This window comes from Phacochoerus africanus, chromosome 1, assembly GCF_016906955.1.
Source record: "Phacochoerus africanus isolate WHEZ1 chromosome 1, ROS_Pafr_v1, whole genome shotgun sequence".
NCBI lineage: Eukaryota > Metazoa > Chordata > Mammalia > Artiodactyla > Suidae > Phacochoerus > Phacochoerus africanus.
In genome coordinates, this window is record NC_062544.1 from 260,659,690 (window position 1) to 260,680,505 (window position 20,816).

General features: G+C 35.0%; 1 protein-coding gene across 2 annotated transcripts in view; it reads left to right on the forward strand.

Moving 5' to 3' along the window:
- The window catches only part of USP25 (ubiquitin specific peptidase 25), a 135,703-nt gene that overhangs the window by 33,437 nt on the left and 81,450 nt on the right, over window positions 1-20,816 (forward strand). For both annotated transcript variants that reach the window (XM_047794688.1, XM_047794697.1), the window contains exons 4-5: window positions 2,616-2,739; window positions 14,841-15,003. In XM_047794688.1, the coding sequence (XP_047650644.1) occupies window positions 2,616-2,739; window positions 14,841-15,003 (287 nt within the window). The remainder of the gene's footprint in view (window positions 1-2,615; window positions 2,740-14,840; window positions 15,004-20,816) is intronic.

Genomic DNA, 20,816 nt, shown 5'->3' on the forward strand with positions numbered 1-20,816 from the left:
ATACACAGTCCAGTTTTAGTTAATATTTAATGACCAAGATAGTTCTCATTTTTTTTTTGTCTTTTTGCCATTTCTTGGGCCGCTTCCAAGGCATATGGAGGTTCCCAGGCTAGGGGTCGAATCAGAGCCATAGCCCCTGGCCTACGCCAGAGCCACAGCAACGCAGGATCTGAGCCCACATCTGCAACCTACACCACAGTTCACGGCAACGCTGGATCTGTAACCCACTGAGCAAAGCCAGGGATCGAACCCCAAACCTCATGGTTCCTAGTTGGATTCGTTAACCACTGCACCACGATGGGAACTCCAAGATAGTTCTCATTTTTAAGAGACCATTTCATGCCTCTCTAGTCCTAGCTTCTTTATTAGCATTGCAGCTGGAGTAAATGGCCACACCCAGGAGATACCCATCTACAGCCCTGGTCTACGTGGATTTGGATCTTGTAAACCGGAATTAGGAAATCTTTAGCCTCCTGATATATGTAGGCATGCTCCATCATTGCAGTTGATACATAACTCTGTTCCATATTTTACTTGGTTGAATTTTTTGGACCCTACTTCTTATATTTGTGTGAGATTTTATTATATTCTCTAAGGATATTAACAAAATCTGGCCAATGTTACTCTAATATTTTTAATATTTTCATAAAGAAAAAAGTGTATATGACAATAGAAGTAGATGTTTGAAACTATCAGTAGATTTTATTTCTTATTAAGTGTGAAATATATTTTCTGGTAGTTGTATGTAACCCTATAGCCACATGGTGATATGCAGGCACCTCATCTCCTATTTCCTACCTCTTTTTGTTTGTTTCCCTCTTGTAAAATTCTAAGATCACAAAGGAAAAAATTAATTTTTAACATGTCTCAAATATAAATAAGCATTATGAATATAAAATTTGTTCAAAATATCAACAGGCGTAATCCCAACTATGCAAAGATAAGGTAGTAACAATATACTTCTGTCTCTTTCTTATCCTATTGTTTTGTAATCCCCTATTTATCAGCATGTTATGGTCTATTGTTGTTTAATAATAGGAGTATCATTGGCATCTTTTAGGTTAAAGAAATTGACCAGTCGTGGCTTAGCAGAAATGGACCTGACTGGTATCCATGAGGATGCAGGTTTGATCCCTGTCCTTGCTCAGTGGGTTAAGGATCTAGTGTTGCTGTGAGCTGTGGTGTAGGTTGAAGATGCAGCTCGGATCCTGCGTTGCTGTGGCTGTGGTGTAGGCCAGCAGCTATAGCTCCAATTACACCTCTAGCCTGGGAACTTCCATATCCACAGGTATGGCCCTAAAAGCCAAAAAAAAAAAAAAGAAAAGAAAAAAAGGAAAGAAAAAGAAATTGACCAGTGTATATTGGGAAATGGATTAAAAAGCAGTTTTTCTGAAGGTGGTAATAGTTGTAGTCTTTATTCTTTGGAAAAAGAATATTTACAGCACTGAGACTATCTTATTTTATTCTAACAAAAGAAAATGTGTCATTTGTTTGTATTTTTTTTTTTTTTGTGGCCACATCCACAGCATATGGCGTATGGAAGTTTCTGGGCAAGGGATTGAATCTGAGTTGCAGCTTTGATCTGTGCCATAGCTGTGGCTACGCCAGATCCTTAATCCACTGTGCTGGGCTGGGGAGCAGACCAGTGCCACAGCAGTGACTCAGGCTGCTGCAAAGATGACTATGGATCCTTAACTTGCTGCTCCACAGTGGGAACTCCTGCATATTTTTTTCTTTTTGTGAAATGAAAACTTTTTTTTTTTTGTCTTTTTGCCTTTTCTAGGGCTGCTCCCTCAGCATATGGAGGTTCCCAGGCTAGGGGTCCAATCGGAGCTGTAGCTGCCAGCCTACGCCACAGCCACAGCAATGCAGGATTCGAGCCCCACAGCTCATGGCAACGCCAGATCCTTAACCCCCTGAGCAAGGCCAGGGATCGAACCCGCAACCTTGTGGTTCCTAGTCTGATTCGTTAACCACTGAGCCACAATGGGATCTCCAACTTTTTTTTTTTTTAATTAAAAGGAATGCATGGCACAGAAAATAGAAAGTGAAAGATCCTCATATTTCCTTTTCCCATAACCCTCCTCATCGAAATTAACCCATTTTCATATATTCTTCCAGACTTTAAATAATGTGTGTGTGTATGTGTATATGTATACACGTGTGTGTGTGTGTGCGCATATATATATAAAGTTTCTGAAATATAATTTTTGGGAGCTCAGTTATTAAGTTATTATTATTCTTTGATAAATAATGTCTAGGTAGTATTGGATGACCTGTAATATGTATGTATTTGGGTTAACTTTGGAAAGCATAAATATAAATGTTTAATTATGTTGATTTCAGTTTTTGTTGTTAAGGAACCTGTTTTTAGCGGTCTTTCTGCTTATTAGCTTTTCATCAGAGACCTCCTAGTAAATAAGGAGAAAAACATGAAGTTTCAAAGTATAACCATTTAAAATGTGTTTGCATTCTCTTTAGAGAGGCTTTTATACCGAATTAAGTTGGTGCTAACTTTGATTTGAAAGGGAATATTGAGTATAAAATCTCCATATAAGAATTACCTTTCATTTCGTTTGACTTTTAATTTTGAGAAAGATAGTTTTGCTTTTCAGATGTGATTGATCTCACTGGAGATGATAAAGATGATCTTCAGAGAGCAATTGCCTTGAGTTTGGCGGAATCAAACAGGGCATTCAGGGAGACTGGAATAACTGATGAGGAGCAAGCCATTAGCAGGTAAAAAACATACTTTGTATAAAGTAGATATAAGTACTATTTATAATAAAAATAATAATTGGCTTTAATTAATTTCAGGAGGCACAGAGATATATTTTGCTATTCTAAATAAACTATTAATACACTTCAGTATTGCTTTTATATTTTATGTAACCAAAATTTTCATATTCTAGATCCACTTGCATTTGAAGCTTAGATTTTTAGGATTTTGGAGTGGCATCGTGGGGCATTAAATTTAGGTATATATTTTAATTTTTCTTTGTTCTTTTTTTTTGCCTTCTTTAATCCCTTTTGGACAATTCAATTTATAGTCATTTATAGCAAGAGTCAGCAAACTTTTTTTCTGTAAAGGCCCTTGGTAAATATTTTAGGCTTTGTTGGCCATGTGGTTTCTGTTGCAGTTACTCAACTCTGGTTTGTAGTGCAAAAGCAGCCATAGATAGTACATAATTTAATGAGTGTGGCTGCGCTCCAGTAAATCTTGATTTACGAAAACAGACTGCCAGCTGAGGCCTATGAGCCATAGTTTGCCAGCTTCTGATCTAAAATATGATAGTGTATTTATAGGGTTCATTTTTTAAGGAGAATAAGACTCCAAGATGTGCGATGGAATGCATCTTTTGATTTTATTAATAGCCAAAACTTTTTAGTTCACAACAATTTGATCTATCAGAGGATCAAATAAATTTGATTTACAGAATTTAAATTATAACTGTAATCTTTTAAACAACTCTGTGGAGGCAGTGGTAACTTTATCTTACTAAAGAAGAAATTTATCTTTTAAGTGGTTAAGTGATTTTCCAAAGGTACGCTGGCTAAGATGGGTCTTATGAGTCCAGGGTTCTTTTTCCTGTAATAGAGTTGTTTGGTAGCAGTATGTATCCAGCTTTCTCAGATAATTTCCCTTGGCATAATATCAGTAGTATATTTCTTTCTGAGTAACCTGAGATTACGATATGATAGAAGATATCTTAAAATGCAGTGTTTAGAAAAGGTATATAATTTTTCATAATAATGCTTTTTAATGTCTTTTAAGTGTTACTTTGGAAACCACTTTGTAAGATACTAACATAGCAAGATTTAATTAAAATCCATTGTCCTCTTTAGTTGCGGCTAATATCTCATTCAGTGCCAGTAATTTTAAATGAAAACTGAAAGTGCATAAGTTATTTTTAAACAGCTTAGTCAGGCTTATTTTTTGAAGGATTTGGAGAAATTATAGGTTATGTTTGGACTTATTAAATGAATTGGGATGAAATAATTGTCTTGAATAATTATAAAATTTGATTTGATACTTAAATTTCAATGAGAAATATTTCAAACGATATATATCAGTTGAAATTCACAATTAAAGGGAATGATGATCTATTATGTGAAAAGGGAGTTTACAAAATATAATATGTAATAATACAAACAAAGTCTGGAGGATCATATACCAAATAGTATCAGTAGTTTTATATCTTGTACTTTCTAATTAAATAACATATGTTGTTTAAAAAAACTTAAAAGTTAAGGACTTAACACTATTACTAATCTTTCTGCGTTCAATATATGTTATATATTTTTTAAGATGCTAATTTTTGTCAATGGAAAAAAAATTCCTTTACGGTAATACCTTTTTTCATTCTTGATCTTTTAATTTTAATATACTCAAACTAGTAAATATTTTGCAAGTTTTTTTAACTAATTTATTTTTTTATTTTATTTATTTTTAAATTTATTTTATTTTATTTTATTTTTTTTTGTCTTTCTGCTATTTCTTTGGGCCGCTTCCGTGGCATATGGAGGTTCCCAGGCTAGGGGTTGAATCGGGGCTGTAGCCACCGGCCTACGCCAGAGCCACAGCAACGCGGGATCCGAGCCGCGTCTGCAACCTACACCCACAGCTCACGGCAACGCCGGATTGTTAACCCACTGAGCAAGGGCAGGGATCGAACCTGCAACCTCATGGTTCCTAGTCAGATTCGTTAACCACTGCGCCACGATGGGAACTCCTGCAAGTTTTTTTTTATTGTAGATAACACTGCAGAGATTTGGTAGAGTATAATATGGCAGAATTTTAAGTAAAATTATACTCTGTAGAAGTAAAAGGTCATATTAATTTACTGTTGTAAAATGTATTTTTCTTGGCGTGTGTAGATTTTATAATAAAGTTAACAAAAAATGTTAAATGTAAAACGTGCAATAAATAAGCAGACTTATAAATCATATTGTATTAGAAACAAGGTATTATGAAAATTCTAGTTAAAGATATGACAAATATATTCCAGTGGATTTTAGTAAAGCTTAGGATTCTAAATTCTGAATGATGAATTTTTTAAGGAAAGCATATTTTATGCCTAAAAATAAATTTAACTGTTTGTTCATTATCTAAGTTCAGAGGAAAAAATCTTGGCAAAATTGTATAATTATTTGACCATACTTATATTTCAGTATGCATATTTTAATGTGAATTTACATATTTGGAATACTACATTATTGTATATAATTCAGTGAAATAAAACTTGTCTTTTTTTAGACATCCATAAAATTAATGGTAAAAATTTTTAAGTTGAACATTTTAAAGGTGTACTTCTTAATGTAATTACTCCTTAATGTCAGGATTGGTTTTATTTATTATAATTTCTTAATTGTCACTCCTTAGACAGGGAACAAGTGGAGTACAGATAGTTGAAATTTCCTAGCAAACTTTATTGTGGCTGGTTTATGTCTATGGCATATTTATTGTGAAAAAGGCTCGCCTTATGAAATACTTTGAATTAGTTGGGTAGAAGGTAGGGCTAGGTTCTAGTTAAAATTGTTACAGAGAGCATACCTCTAGCTCTTTCAAGAAATATAATAGACTAAAACAAATTTTCTAGTGGAAACAATCAGAATGTGTAGTTTCTGTTGGATGTAAAATATTTTAAGATCTCTTGAAAGTATTACGGAATTGTTAAGATAGTAAGAACCACAATCAGACTAAATCAAAATGAAACCAGGAGCCCAAAGAAGTAACTTTGGATGCTGAAAGTGACTTATTGACCTGATGAAATTTGCTTGTGGATATGAACTTCACTTTTGATATCTTTGTTGAATGTGGGGAAAAAGAAGTCAAAGGCCATTGTCTATGTTAGAGCGGGAAGCTTTAATAAGAGATCATTCCCCTCAGGAAGTGGTTATGTCAATGGATAACATAGTCACAATAAGGGTAAATCAGAAGTATCCCCCCCAAAACCCCTATAATACTGCAAAGATAATTCCCTTGGCTCTGAGTGGTGCTCTTGAAAGGGATGAGATTTATATGAGAGGTTGTACCATAGTTGTGAAGCTGAAATTTGTGTCACTATAGTGTTTCAATAAATCTCTACTTGAAAAAGAACTGTGAAGATATCTTCTGGAAATGAAAATAAGAATTACTAAAGTTAAAAAAAAAAGAAAACAGAACATAGGTTTAATAGCACATTAGAAGTAGCTAAAGAACATATTAGCAGACTGCTAAAAAGATAAAAAAAAATGGAGAAAAGTTGAAAGACGTGGAAAATGAAATGAGTAGGGCCAAATACATTAGCTGATGTTACAGAAGAAGAAAAGGGAGTGGATCAGAGGCAAAATTTAAAGAGATAATCACAGAATATTTCAGAAGAGAAAAGATAACTTGTAATTTCATGATGCCTAATAAATTCCAATCAAATTTAAAGATATAATCACAGATTATTTCAGAAGAGAAAAGATAACTTCTTATTTCATGATACCCAACAAATTCCAATTAGGGAAATTAAAAGAAAGCCATACCTAAATTCATTATAGTGATACTCCAGAATACTTAAGACTGAGAAAATCTTAAGAGTATTCAGAGAAAAAAAATGTAGATTTATCCTAAAGACAGTGACAGTGAAAATGACAAATGGCAAAGATTGACATAGCAATAAGATACAAAAACAATAAAATGATTTTCAAAGAAGGAAAGGGAAATAACTGCTTGCATTCTTTACTCAGTGAAACAGTATGGGCTAGTCTCAGCAGGGCAGTTTCTGTTTGTCATTGAGGCTCCAAGATCAGTTCTGAAAAGACAGAGGTTATTAATGTTCCTCCTGTTCCTCTATCTACCATACCCCATGCCCACAGATGTGGGGTGGTTGTATTGCCTCCACTGTCACAAAATTTGTATGTTCCCTTCTAGTAGTTGTGATTTCACTTTTTTCCCAGTAATTTCCTACTTGCACACAACCTTTTATCCAGAAGGGCAGGTACAAGAGAAACAACATTTTAATAAAATTTACATGATTATGTTGTACCTCCCAGTTTGGCCTACATGGGCCACTATAGAGGAATTGAGTAAGCAGTATACTCTTCCAAGCAATCATTATTTTTACGCTTTAAGAACATTCCATCCAACAAGGAAATCGAGGTATCTGAACTGGAATTAAGTGTGGGAGCCACCTGCAGAGTTTACCAACCAGGAGAGCCTCGAGTTGCCGTTTGGGATAGAAAAAGACAACCTGCCTAGAAATGGTTGGGGCAGGATTCTGAAATTTTAAAATAGGTCTCCATAACTCTCATTTTTTTCATCCTGATCTTTGTCTAGGAAGCAGCTATGAGAGGAACTGCCTTAAGAAGATGCGTGGGGACAGGAGTAGCTGAGGGGGACAATTAGAAATCTAAGTTGATTTGTGAGGATAATTTTAAGGCTCAGCAATACCAGCTGTCCATGAATGGTAGGGAGCATAGAAGGTCTGTCCAGTGCTTTGACTACATTCCATTTTTGAGTGGCTTTTATGGTGAAAGGTTTATGTGCCATTGTCAGATGACAAATTGTGTAGTAAAGTTGAAATATGAAACATTTGTTTCAAGGGACACAAGAGAGGCCAGAGCTGGCTCTTAGGATTGGAACAGCAACACTGTAACTTGAAAAAGTGTCGCAGCAGTAAGGCACTGCTCGTAGTCCTAAGAAGGGTCAGAGTGAGGACTGGAGGTGGTCAGAGGTCCAAGGTAGTCAGGAATGGGCAAGGGCCACACCCCATTCATAGTGGCCTTCCTCACCATCAGATTAATAGGTCAGCTTTTGGAAGGATGTCCAGCATGCACTGGTAGCCTCTGTGCCAGAAATGCAGAGTTTCTTAATTTGTACTCAGTATGTATATACTCATGGTGGACAAGTTGCCATGTTGGGTATGTTGATAGATTATAGCCGTGGTGGTAATCTGTGTGGTAATAAACTTGTTCTCCATCCTCATTAGAAAACAGCTACCACTATATATCCAACACATTTCCTACAATTAAAAAGACTGACAATTTCAAGATTGGCAAACGTGTAGAGCAACTGAAAGTGTCATATATTTTTGGTAAGAATGTATAATGGTATAGCCATTTTGGAAAACTGGAAATATATATATTTTAAATTTTATTGGCGTATAGTTGACTTACAAAGTTCTGTTATTTTCAGGTGTACAGCAAAGTAAATCAGTCATATGTATACCTACATCTATTCCTTTTCACGTTATTTTTCCATATAGGTTACCACACAGTATTGAATAGATGATACTGTGCTATATGATAGGTCCTTGTTACCTACCTATTTTATATATAGTAGTGTGTATATGTCAATCCCAAACCCTAATTTAACCCTTCCCTTGCCCCACTTTTCCCTTTGGTAACCATAAATTCAGTTTCAAAATCTTTGAGTCTGTCTCTCTTTTTTAGGTTCTTTTGCATCATTTTTTTTATTAGATTCCAAATATTAGTGATTTCAAATGATATTTGTCTTTGTCTGACTTACTTTACTTAGTATGATATTTTCTGGGTCCATCCATGTTGATGCAAATGACATTATTTCCTTCTTTTTTATGACTAATATTCCATTGTATCTATGTACCACATCTTCTTTATCCAGTGCTCTGTTGAACATTTAGGCTGCTTCCATGACTTGACCATTGTAAATAGTGCTGCAGTGAACATTGGCGTGCATGTATCTTTTGAATTACACTTTTCTCTAGATAGATGTCCAGGAGTGGATCATATGGCAGTTCTATACTTAGTTTTTTAAGGACCTTCCATAGTGTTCTCCATAGTAGTTGCATCAGTTTACATTCCCACTAACAGTGTAGGAGGGTTCTCTTTTCCCTACACCCTCTCCAACAATTACTGTTTGTAGACTTTTTGATCATGGTCATTCCGACTGGTGTGAGATTATACCACATTGTGGTTTTGACTTGCATTTCTCAAATAATTAGTGATGTTGAGCATCTTTTTCATGTATGCTTGGGCTGTTTGTCTTCTTTGCAGAAATGTCTGTTTAGGTCTTCTGACCATTTTTTAATTCAGTTGTTTGGGTTTTTTTTTTATATAAAGCTGTATGATGTTTGTATATTTTGGAGATTAATCCCTTTTTGGTTGCTCCATTTGCAAACATTTTCTCCCATTCCGTGGGTTGTCTTTTCATTTCGTTCATGGTTTTCTTTGCTGTGCAAAAGCTTTTCAATCTAATTAGGTCCCATTTATTGATTTTTGTTTTTTCATTACTCTAGCAGGTGTAGGTGTGTAAGAAAAGATGTTGTTGAGGTTTATGTCAAAGATTGTTCTGCTTGTGTTGGAAAACTGGGAATTTCTAATATATTTCAGTATATACTAGGTCAGGACTTAGCGTTTCCACTTCTAGGCATGGATCCTTGAGACAGGAATGCATAATGCCTTTATTGATAATAACTAAAAACTGTCAAAAACCAAATATCCATAAGAGCAGACTAGTGGTGGTCTCTTCACACAGTGGAATACTAAGCAATGTAATGGAAAACATTTTCCTGGTTTTTTAAAAAATGTGGAGGAATTGGAGTTCTCGTTGTGGGTCAGTGGGTTAAGAATTCAACTGCTATCCATGAGGATGGATGCTGGTTTGATCCCTGGCCTCGCCCAGTGGGTTAAGGATCCAGTGTTGCTGTGAGCTGTGGTGTGGGTCACAGACGCGGTTTGGATCTGGCGTTGCTGTGGCGTAGGCTGGTGGCTATAGCACCTGTTCGACCCCTAGCCTGGGAACTTCCAAATACCCCAGTTGTGGCCCTAAAAAAAAAAATAAAGTGGAGGAATCTCCAAAGCAACCTGTTGAGTGAAAGAAACTTGACACAATTAACTGCTGTGTGCTTGCATTTATGTGATGTTTAAGGACAGGCTGAACTAATTTATGGTGGTAGAAGTCAGAATGGTGATTATCTGAAGAATAGAGAGGTGTCGACTCTGTTGGTTGAAAAAGGGGCTGAGAGAATTATCTCAAATAATAGAGATTTTCTATATCTTGGTCTAGGTGGTGGTTACATGATGTATACATTGGTAAAATTTCACTGACTGTACATATGTGAATTATCTTTTAGTATAATACTTTTACCAATAAAAATGTATTTAGCAATGTTAATTGATAATAGAAATACAAATTATATATGTAGAAACAATAATGAGTAAAATTTAAAAGCTACCATTTAACTCATAAAACTGTTAAAAACCAGGAATAAATCTAATAAGAAATGTGCAAGAATATCCAAGACAAAAATTACTAAATAACATTGAAACATATTAATGAACATGGAAGTAATTGGCATTATCTGTTTCACAAATTGGAGGACTAAACATGTTAAAACTGGTCAATTCTCCTTAAGTTGACTTATGAGTTTAGTGTGATCTCTGTCAAAATACCAGTGGATTTTTAAAGAAAATGTACAGGATGTTCCCTCCTTCTTTTCCTTCCCTTTGTCCATGTTCTCTCCCATCCCTACTCCCTCCCTCCTTCCATTCTTTATCTTTATTTCTTCTTAAATAATATGCATGTTTTTCAGTGAGTATGATGCTTGGCTAAATAGATTGTCTAGAGTGGGATGTTTTCAACATTACTGCTATGATGCAATTTAAATCAAAACAATACAAAACAAGCCCACCAAAAAAAAAAAAAAAGCCATCGAAATCAGTACAGTAAAATTTTACTGGGAACATGAACATTTACCATAAGTAAGTGCCTTAAAGATTTATTCAATATAGTGTGTGGAAGGAAAAGAGACAACAAAACATTTTGTCTTTTTTTTTATATTGTTGAATGCCATGGTTATAACTTAGTGTTGAGAGAGAAGGTGTTTGTGGTCAGGGGTAACTTTTGATTTGTGGCTTTTTGAGGTGGCCTTTCTTAGTATGCCACATTTTGTTATAAGCTATTTCTGAGCTCTGAGACTTGGCAGTGTTATTATTATTAATATTTTTTCTCTTTTACTCTACTGGCATCCTTACTATCTAGACTGTAGCTATTGTATACCTGACACTTTAAAGCCTGGGTAGAATCATTGGCTTTAACTTTGGTGAGGCCAAGGAATGAACAGTTATGAAGACTTGGCTTTGTAGAAAGTTTGTATTCATTATGCCAGTACTGGACTATAGGAGAGGATAAGGGCTTGAGAATGGAGGGCTCATTTTTGGGCTAGAGGTTGGGCATTTTAAATTAATAACTAAAGTAAATGATTAATAAATTATTAATTAATAAAAATTAACAAGGAGGTGCCAACATCTAATATTTTAATCTTCTGTTTACTTCAAACACTTTTTAAGCCCCTAATGTTTATTATGTATGCTCTAGGGATGAAACACATCCATGTTTCCATATTATGAATGCTGATGAGAGAGACTGCCTGATTAATAATTTTGTGCAGTTTAGTAAATGTATATGAAGTCCTTTAGGAACCAGAAGGAGGGGTAGGTGGAAACCTATTGAAAGCATGTTATAAGTCCCAGGTGATAAAAAACTGAATGTTTTATAGGCTCTAAATCAAGGAGATCACAAAGTCATGGCATTCTTTCATCTTCATTTAAAAGTGCCATAATTCTACCATATTACAGTATGGTTAAGGACTATCTTAATATCTCTTCTTTTAAAAACTCATAGTTTTGTTATAACAAATGGTAATATCTACCATATGACTGAAGATTATATGAAGATTTCGTTATATTCATTTAATTATGTATATGCACACACACACCAAAAATAAATGGTTAGTTTTAAAATGGATACTTTTGAAATTAGGAAATGGATACTTTTGGAAATTTTTATTTCTTAGGTCACTTTGACGAGCAGTGAGCATGTATGTCTTGAGCTCTGCTCAAACAGTTGTTAGCGTCTGAACCTAATTTTACTTCTACATAGAAGGGTACATAGGAATGTTGGGGAGATGGTATCTTAAGTATATATCCCTGACTTTCCTTGACTCTCTTTCCCTCCCATCTTACAACCAACAAGCTGTGTAGGCAGGCTGCTTGGTCCTAGAAAGTACATTTGAAGCCATACATTCTCCTGAGTAGGCAAGGAGACTCAGAAGCTTCCATTATCTAATCACATTGATGTAATGTTTTCATACAACATGAAAGTTAAGAGGTGTATTTTCTTGGTGGAAAAGAACTTGAAGAGGAGAGTGATGAAATTGATATGATGTCGAAGCATTACAAATAATTTTTTTCCTTTTTTTTTGGCTTTTTTGGGCCACATCAGCTACATATGGAAGTTCCCAGGCTAGGGGTCGAATCGGAGCTACAGCTGCCCTGCCTACGCCACCGCCACAGCCACAGCAACTCAGGATCTGAAACATGTCTGCGGCCTACACCACAGCTTAAGGCAACGCTGGTTCCCTGACCCACTGAGTGAGGCCAGGTATCAAACCTGCATCCTCATGGATTCTAGTCAGATTTTTTCCTAATGCACCACAACGGGAACTCCCTAAAAATAATTTCTGGTTTTTAGTAATATTAACTAGATCTGGAATTAAAAGAATATCATTATCTCAGATAATAGATATAGACTACAGATTATAGATTGGGGTGGGTTGTTGATACTTGTGGGGAACATGAGACTATTTCAATCAATATTATCTTGAGGCAGAGTCTGATTTTGTTATTAACTTCATGTGACATATATAGTTTTTAATTTTTGCAGACCGAGTGTATTTCGTAGAAGTCATTTTTTAAGTTTTCCATGACTAATGTCTTTGTGACTCATTGCCTGCTCATTTTGATACCTGTGACACGGTCTGTTGGCATTAAGAAGGGTTCATTTCTTGTTAGTATTTTATCATAATTAGTAGCATAACATATATAATGGTAGAAGATTATCCCTTTGAGAGATTTAGGATTGAGTGTAGTTCTTGACTTTTGATTAGTTTATTTTTTTGGAGTATACTGTAGGATCCCCCCCCCCTTTTCTTTTGGTGGTTATTGCTCATGCCCACTGCTGTTTGTCAATTGCTGGATGCCTCTTCTGTCTCTTATATATGACCACTGGTGCTAATTCTTCTTTCCTGTTTGTGGTATTGTTGTTACTTTCCCCAGAACTCATTTCTTGTTTTCATTCATTTCTAACTACCAATGTAAAAATAAGGTTCCTTTATTTATACTGCTAGATATGCACATGTTACAAAGGGAACAAACTTCTCAAATGAAATTTATAAAAGTCAGTAAGTAATTAAATAGACCTTCTTTACATAAAGCAGACCTCGGTGTTATATTTGTCTTTTGTGTACTGTGTGTTAACCTTTCTCTTTAGTCATCTTGTACAAATTAAATTTCTTCTAGTTGATTATTGTGGTATTATTCTGAACTGTACAACTTGAACAGTAGAAAGTCTCACAAGATGGTGCTTTGACTTATGTCCCCTTTATGTTCTTGAAAACTTGTTTCTGGTGACAGACAATGGGATGTCCCAGATAAATGCTGGTTTTCTTATGTTCCCATTCATCTACTAGCTTTCAAGGAATTCTGGACCCTTTTAGTGGTAAATAGTTTAAGAGAAAAATCTACTAGGGACTGAGAATTGATGTTTGAACAAAGAATACCGCTACTAATGTTGGGTCACTCTTAAAAAGTGACAGAGGTGTAACTTTTTTTTTTTTTTAAATATGGGAATTTACAGTTTTAATGTATCCTGTTGTTTTCAGCTTTTTTTCTCCAATATATTCTTATATGGATTACCAAAGAAAGACTTTATCTTATATTCATAGAAGTTATTTTAAGTAATAACTCAGAATTGAATGCATTGTATCTAACGTCATGTTGTAAAGTTAGAGATGAAAGAATAACTTCCCCCCATAGTTTAGGAAGATAGCTATATTATTTTGGCATTTATGTGATAGTACAGAATCTTTAGGATAAGGATGGTATAGCATGAATGAAATTTTCTCAAGTAGCCAAAAAGTTGAAAAACAACAAAAACCCATTCTGGCTGAAGTTTTTGTGATGAACAAAATGGGATAAGCTACTTGGCTATTAGTTATGCTTATTTAGAAAAGTAACACATATCTTAAGCAGGTAAAATACTTAGCTTATATGTGGGAATTAGGGGTTCCTAGCAGTTGTTCCGTGCTTAAGAGCAGGAAAAACACCATTAAGCAAAGTAGCCTTGGTCATGTTTAGATATATTTTAGATATTTTGTAGTTGAGTTTATTTTCAAGAGATTACTCTTTTACTATTCTGATATGTAGCTACTTATTTCACTAGGTTTTTCCCTAGGCAAACTCTTAGGTAAAAAAGTGAATACATAAATATTCTTTCCCTTTATTTAGTTGTCATAGAGGCATAGATCTCTAAAAGGAACCCTAGAATTTACATTAACCTTTTTTTAGTAGAAAAGGAAATTAATGGTCAGAGGAGTTAAAAGTACAGTTTTTTCAGTTTTTAATGTTTTCGATGATTTGAAGTAATAGTTATAAAAACTAGTCAATTTTTTTATATTGTAAATATGTACTTTAATACAGTGATTTCTCAGAAAACTTATCTAGGTACTTTATTCCTGGTACTAAACCTCTAATTTGTTGAAACACAGTGTAACGTATTTTCAATTATTTAATACTATCTTTCTGTGTTTGAAATTTACTTTTTCTCTGAGAAAAAAAGGCTGCGTGTCTCCTGATCTATTTGCATTGCCACTGCTCTGTTCTTAGAAGAAAGCTAAGCTCTGCTTGAGTAAACTTAGTGTTCAGTATTACTTCCCCAAGTACATTGTCCAGGGCTTAGTTAAAGTCTTGGGTTTATAGTATGCTATTTCCTAGGATACGACACTAAATTAATACTGTATTTTTTTCCCATCATTTTCTCTCCATTGCTTAAGAGTTCTTGAAGCCAGCATAGCAGAAAACAAAGCATGTTTGAAGAGGACACCTACTGAAGTTTGGAGAGATTCTCGAAACCCTTATGATAGAAAAAGGCAGGACAAAGCTCCTGTTGGACTAAAGAATGTTGGCAATACTTGCTGGTTTAGTGCTGTTATTCAGGTACGGATCTTTATGCAGATCTTATTTGGTGGGCATGACAGCAATGGAAAGTGGGTTGGGGTTGTTGTCGTGTATTTTATATATAACTGCAGGCAATTTTCATATGCCATTCTGTATAATAAACTGGTTTGCAGATTGCAGTATTCCCTACCCCGCTTCATTCCTCATTCGCAGTATGGAGTTTTAACAATAGAATACTACCACTGCCTTATTTGGAATTAAATTTTTATCTGGAATTAATTTCTCCTCCTTCCTGATGGTAGAAATTGTCAGAATGAAAAGAAAGTACTTTTGTAGTAAATCCTTGCAAATTTAGGGAGGGATGTAACCAACATATGAAACCAGAATTGTGCTTTTGTGAGAGCAGATTAATTTATACATAATGGAAAATGTCGTTCAAGAATTAGAATCATTTAAATACTATTTTTTATATGAGAGCATTTTATTTGAGGAGGGAGTAGATTGACAAATAAGTCTCAGCACATAGGTGAGAATGATACAAAGAATAAATATTGATAAATCAAGAATAATATATGTACTTTCTAACTTAGGCCCTAATGAAATGTTTCTTGACCCCTTATATTTGTGTGCATAGATACCCATCATCTTCTCAATTTGGACAATATTTTTTTAAAAAACTTTTATGCGATATAATTATTGTCATAATTCTTTACCACTTTGAGTTCATTGATAATGTTATCCATCAGATTTCAAAACCATAATCTCCTTAAATAAAACAATCTTTGAATAATAACATGCTCTTAATTTTTATTTCCCTTTAGAAAAGTAAATATATTTCTTAACTTTCTTATTACAGCCAAATTATAGCTTATTATTTAGAGTTTCCGATGAGAACTTTTTTTTTTCCGTCTTTTTAGGCCCGCACCCACGGCATATGGGGGTTCCTAGGCTAGGGGTCTAATCAGACCTACAGCTGCTGGCCTGCTCCAGAGCCATAGCAATGCCAGATCCGATCTGTGTCTGTGACCGACAGTACAGCTCATGGTAACGCTGGATCCTTAACCCACTGAGTGAGGCCAGGGATAGAACCCGCAACCTCTTGGTTCCTAGTAAGATTTGTTTCCACTGCACCGCAATGGGAACTCCTCTGATGAGTATTTTTTAAACCATTGGATTCATATGCCATTTCTTTTTATGTTCAAATAGCTCTTCATTTTGTAGCTTTCCAAACCTGTATGATGGCATAAACCTTCAGGTTAACAGGTTATTTAGTTCATTTCTACAAGATTGTTAATTATGTTCTCTAGGTGATTAGTCTGTAATTTTAACTTTTCTTCTACTATAGTATTATAATTTCTAGTCCTTTTTTTTTTTTTTTTAAGGGCTGCACCCATAGCACATGGACGTTCCCAGGCTAGGGGTGGAATCGGAGCAGCAGTTGCCGGCCTAAACCACAGCCACAGCAATGCCAGATCCTGGCTGCATCTGTGACCTATACCACAGCTTGTGGCAGCTCCGGATCCTTTAACCCACTGAGTGGGATCAGGGATCGAACCTCACCTTCATAGATACTAGTCAGATTCTTTACCACTGAGCCACAATGGAAACTCCATAATTTCCAACCTTTTTTACCTTTTCCCTTCTGCCAAATAGTATACAATTTGATTTCCTTTAGTTTTTATGGATTTTTGCCTCTTCAATAAACTGTGATATACACTAGTTAATAATATGTTATTTGTTTTCCAGGCTTCTGAAATGTTGAGGAATACCTGTATTAACATAAATTTGTAATAATGCTTTTGTTTCTGGCCTTGAGTATGCATTAATTATTCACTTACATGCCAACCATATCTCAAACTTTATTTCCTATCTCTTAGATCTTCTTTTATTTTTTTGCTTTTTTAGGGCCGCACCCACGGCATATGGAAGTTCCCAGGCTAGGGGTCAAATTGCAGCTATAGCTGCAGGCCTGTGCCACAGCCATGGCAACGCAGGATCTGAGCTGTGTCTGCAACCTATATCCAGCTCATGGCAATGCTGGATCCTCAACCGACTGTGCAAAGCCAGGGATCGAATCCGAATCCTAATGAATCCTAGTCGGGTTTGTTAACTGCTGAGCCATGGAAGGAACTCCTTAGATCTTCCTAATAGACTTTCTTGCTTCACTTTACTTGCAATGTTGGTAAGGACTTTCACATTTCATTGTTCAATCTAAATTTTGTGATTAGGCATGATTTTGAAACGGGAAGCACACTTTTAAGGCTGTGATGTGAATGTTCATGAATGTACTTTGGTGCTTTTATTTGGACGAGTGGATGTGAGCTCTATACTATTACAACCCGTAAATGAGGCTCCTTGATTAGAAGCTTGTCTTAAAAAACTGTAAGAAGTAAGAAAGTGCTCTCATAGAATCAGCATTTATTATTAGAATAGATGCTCTATCCACCTAGGAGAAGTAACTTCTACCCTTGCAAAATTTGGACTATAATGAAGTTATAAGAAATTGACTTTTGGGGATGTGGAGAAGCATTAAGCTTCAGAGTTCAGAAAATTGGGTGGGAAGAAAGCTTTGTCTAGATGTGACTTCAGGGTTTGTTTTTGAATGTAATTTTAAAGTCTCTTAACCCATTTTTAAGTAGCTTTTTATTTTCATCTCTTGCAGTTAAAATATTTTGTTTTTTATTCCCGACATTTGCTTAATTCCACATACATAATCTGAGATGTAAAAGTTTATCATATAAATGGAAATTTTCACTTATGAAAGAAAATCTGGGTCTGAAATCTGTATTAGTGTTGGACGGTTTTTTAATTGTATTTTCCAAAGCAAATTGGAACTTGTTCAGACTGTGACATAAATATAATGTAAAGTTTCACATACAAAATTTTCTCAGAGTTGGAATTTACTCAGTTGTCAGGCCTAGTATGAAACTACTGGGAATTCTTTTCCTTGTAAATATTTCTACCAATTTTAGTAGTATATTGGGATTATAAGTGATTTCAGAGTAGATAAGGAGGGTGGGATACAGAAGGTGCAGCTTTGTTATACTTGTTCTTCTAGGTATTGGTACCTAAATATTTTGGGAGCAAAAGGAAACAGAATATCAGAAAGGGACTATAAGCAAAGAGAAGACTGTACAGAGAATGGCTTCCATTATCTTTTGGATGCTTATGCACTGTTAGCCTGACTGACTTTAGATGGGGCATCAACCACTTACCTAGTCAAGACTATTTTTATCCTGTTTAAATGGAACTTATATGTAGAAAGTACTAATTGGAGTTGCTTTTTCCACTAAGGTGTGAGTGAATTAGGTGATAATGGAATATGTTAGAGTATGTTCTCCTTTCTCTGGTTTGAGGTATTAAATTCAAGTAATCCATGGATTCCCCTGATGACCCTTAGCACCATTCCCATTTGGATGCCACTGAAATGCTTGAAAGTAAGGTGCTCATACCTCTCAGTTTGCCTAGTACAGTCCCAGTTTACTCTCATTGTAGATCTATCAGCACTTGTTAAATAATCTTAAAACCCTCTTTTATAACTCAAAAGGGTTGTGGGTTGGATGATAAAGTTTAAGGTCACCCTATGCATAAATCATAAAACTCTAGATTGACCAAAAATATAGGCATTCTGAGGGCAGAGAGCATGTCTTCTGGTTATTGTTCTATGCCAGTATATAGTAGAGTGTCTGACATGGAGGAGCCCTTCGAGTAAGTATTGAATGAATGAATGAATGAATGAACGAACCATAAAGGCGCATACATTACTTATGGTGGAATTGAAGGCTTAAGATGCTTCTATCCTCCTAGTAAAGTATTGGATTGAAAAGATGCTGCAGGTTTTCCAGAACCTTCAGGATATCATTTAACATATTTATTCATATAATAATTTTATAGCATATTTATTCATAGTATGACTTTATATCTTTAGTTTTCATCAAAGAACATTAATGCATAGTTTAAGGAGAAAACCAAAATCCCATAGTAGTAAAAGCCTTGTAAAAACAACGATCCTTTGCTTCCAACCACCCTACCTGAGAAATATTGTCCTACTTCTTAAAGGCATTGGCAACCACCTCTGGCTGTTTCTCTTGTTACCTTCATATTTTTTAAATACCATGCCTTTCTGCAGAGATAGATGAGGCTTTAGCTCTTTCGTTTCACCTACCTTGCCTTTCTTTTCATCTCTCAACATAGTTATATCACAAGTTAAATATAATCAGTAGTCAGTGTTTGCATTTTCTATGACTTTGTAAACATTACAGTGATTTCCTAGAACTACTCTTTAGTAATCCTTTGTTTTCCTGGAGTTGTCGATTGCTATCCTTTTTTTTTTTCTATTTGCTGTATACTCATTTATCCCTAAAATTTTCTGAATACTTGAACATCTCTTTTGAAGTCTTATCAGTAAATAGTATGTTTTATATACTCAAACGTACATGTTAGCTTTTTTAATTTTTATTTTTTTTAATGAGGGGATTCCTTTACCACAGATTTCTGTGTCTCAAATCCAGACTGAATTCTGATTTTTTTTTTTTTTTTTTGTAGTTTAAGCATGGTAGCTATCTTTCCAAAAGGAGGTTTTGAAGGGTATTGGAGAGAGACAGTTGGGTCATTTTGCAGGCTTTTACTTAATCCTCCTATTTGTAACCCTGAATCTCGCCCTATGACTGATTTTTCTGAACCAGAGTCATTTAAGTTCATTTATTTTCAGAGTCTAAATTTTTTTGTATTCCACAAAAGGAAAGTAGTTGTTTGATGGTTCTGGGTCTAGGAAGGACTTAGGAATTTAATTGCTCTGTATATGGACTTCCATCTCTTAATCATGATGATCTATTTCTGCGTCCCTCTGAAACTAAGATGATGCCATTGCATTTTTAAAAAAATCCATCAAGAATTTATGTTGGGTCTCCTTAGTATTCTTCATTATAGAGAATTTATATCTCCATTTGCTCTCTTGTCATCACTTCTTTTGTTTTCCATTAGCTCTCTGATAAACTCACTTGGCAAGAGTTTAGCCAGACTCTTATTTTAACAAATTTTCTTCACAATTCACATTATTAACATTGGACAGAGTGAAAGGATACTTGTTTTTTACCTCTACCAGGTAGAGGTCCTAAAGCAACTTAATATGCTATTACCCAAAGTAGAATTTGTGACCATGCGTTATCACAACAAATCACAGAAATTAATTTTAGGTCCCAAGCACTCTATTCCTTAAATCAGTCACAGTAGTACTGGTCAACATATTCCTTCAAAAGGGGTGGGAAAGGTAATTGTCACTACTGCCTAAATTGTGTTTGTAAGGTAAACACATTGAAAACAAGTGTGGCCACCTAGAATTCTATAGCTATCAACAATCTTTAAAAAATGAAAAAACAAAACAAAACACAATTTTCAGTCTAGCAGAAGCTGGTTCATGACCAGGAGACTCACCCAGAGGAAATTCTAAAGAGTGTTCAGGAAGAAGAAAAATGTTTTCCAGTGAGATCTCAGAGCATAGAAGTGGAAATTGGGATTCTCCAGATTTGTTAGTATTCTCAATATTTCTCTTTCCTACCTAAATTCCTCATAAGAATTTTCCATATTTTGTCCCCGTTACTTTCACCCAAATTTTTTCAGAATTTTTTGTTGCTATTCTGTTTCCATTCTAATGGAAATATAACTTTCCAAATGCCAGATCTAAAGATTATTTCCCTGCCCTTACCTTATTGGAATGTGGCAATTAACCTTTGCTAATCTCATCCTTAAATTTGCCAGTGATTTTTTGATGTACTTCAAAATCTTCTGTGGTACTTTTATTTTTTTTGAGACATCTCTGACATAGGTATTTTCTAAAGCTCCACGGTTATTCT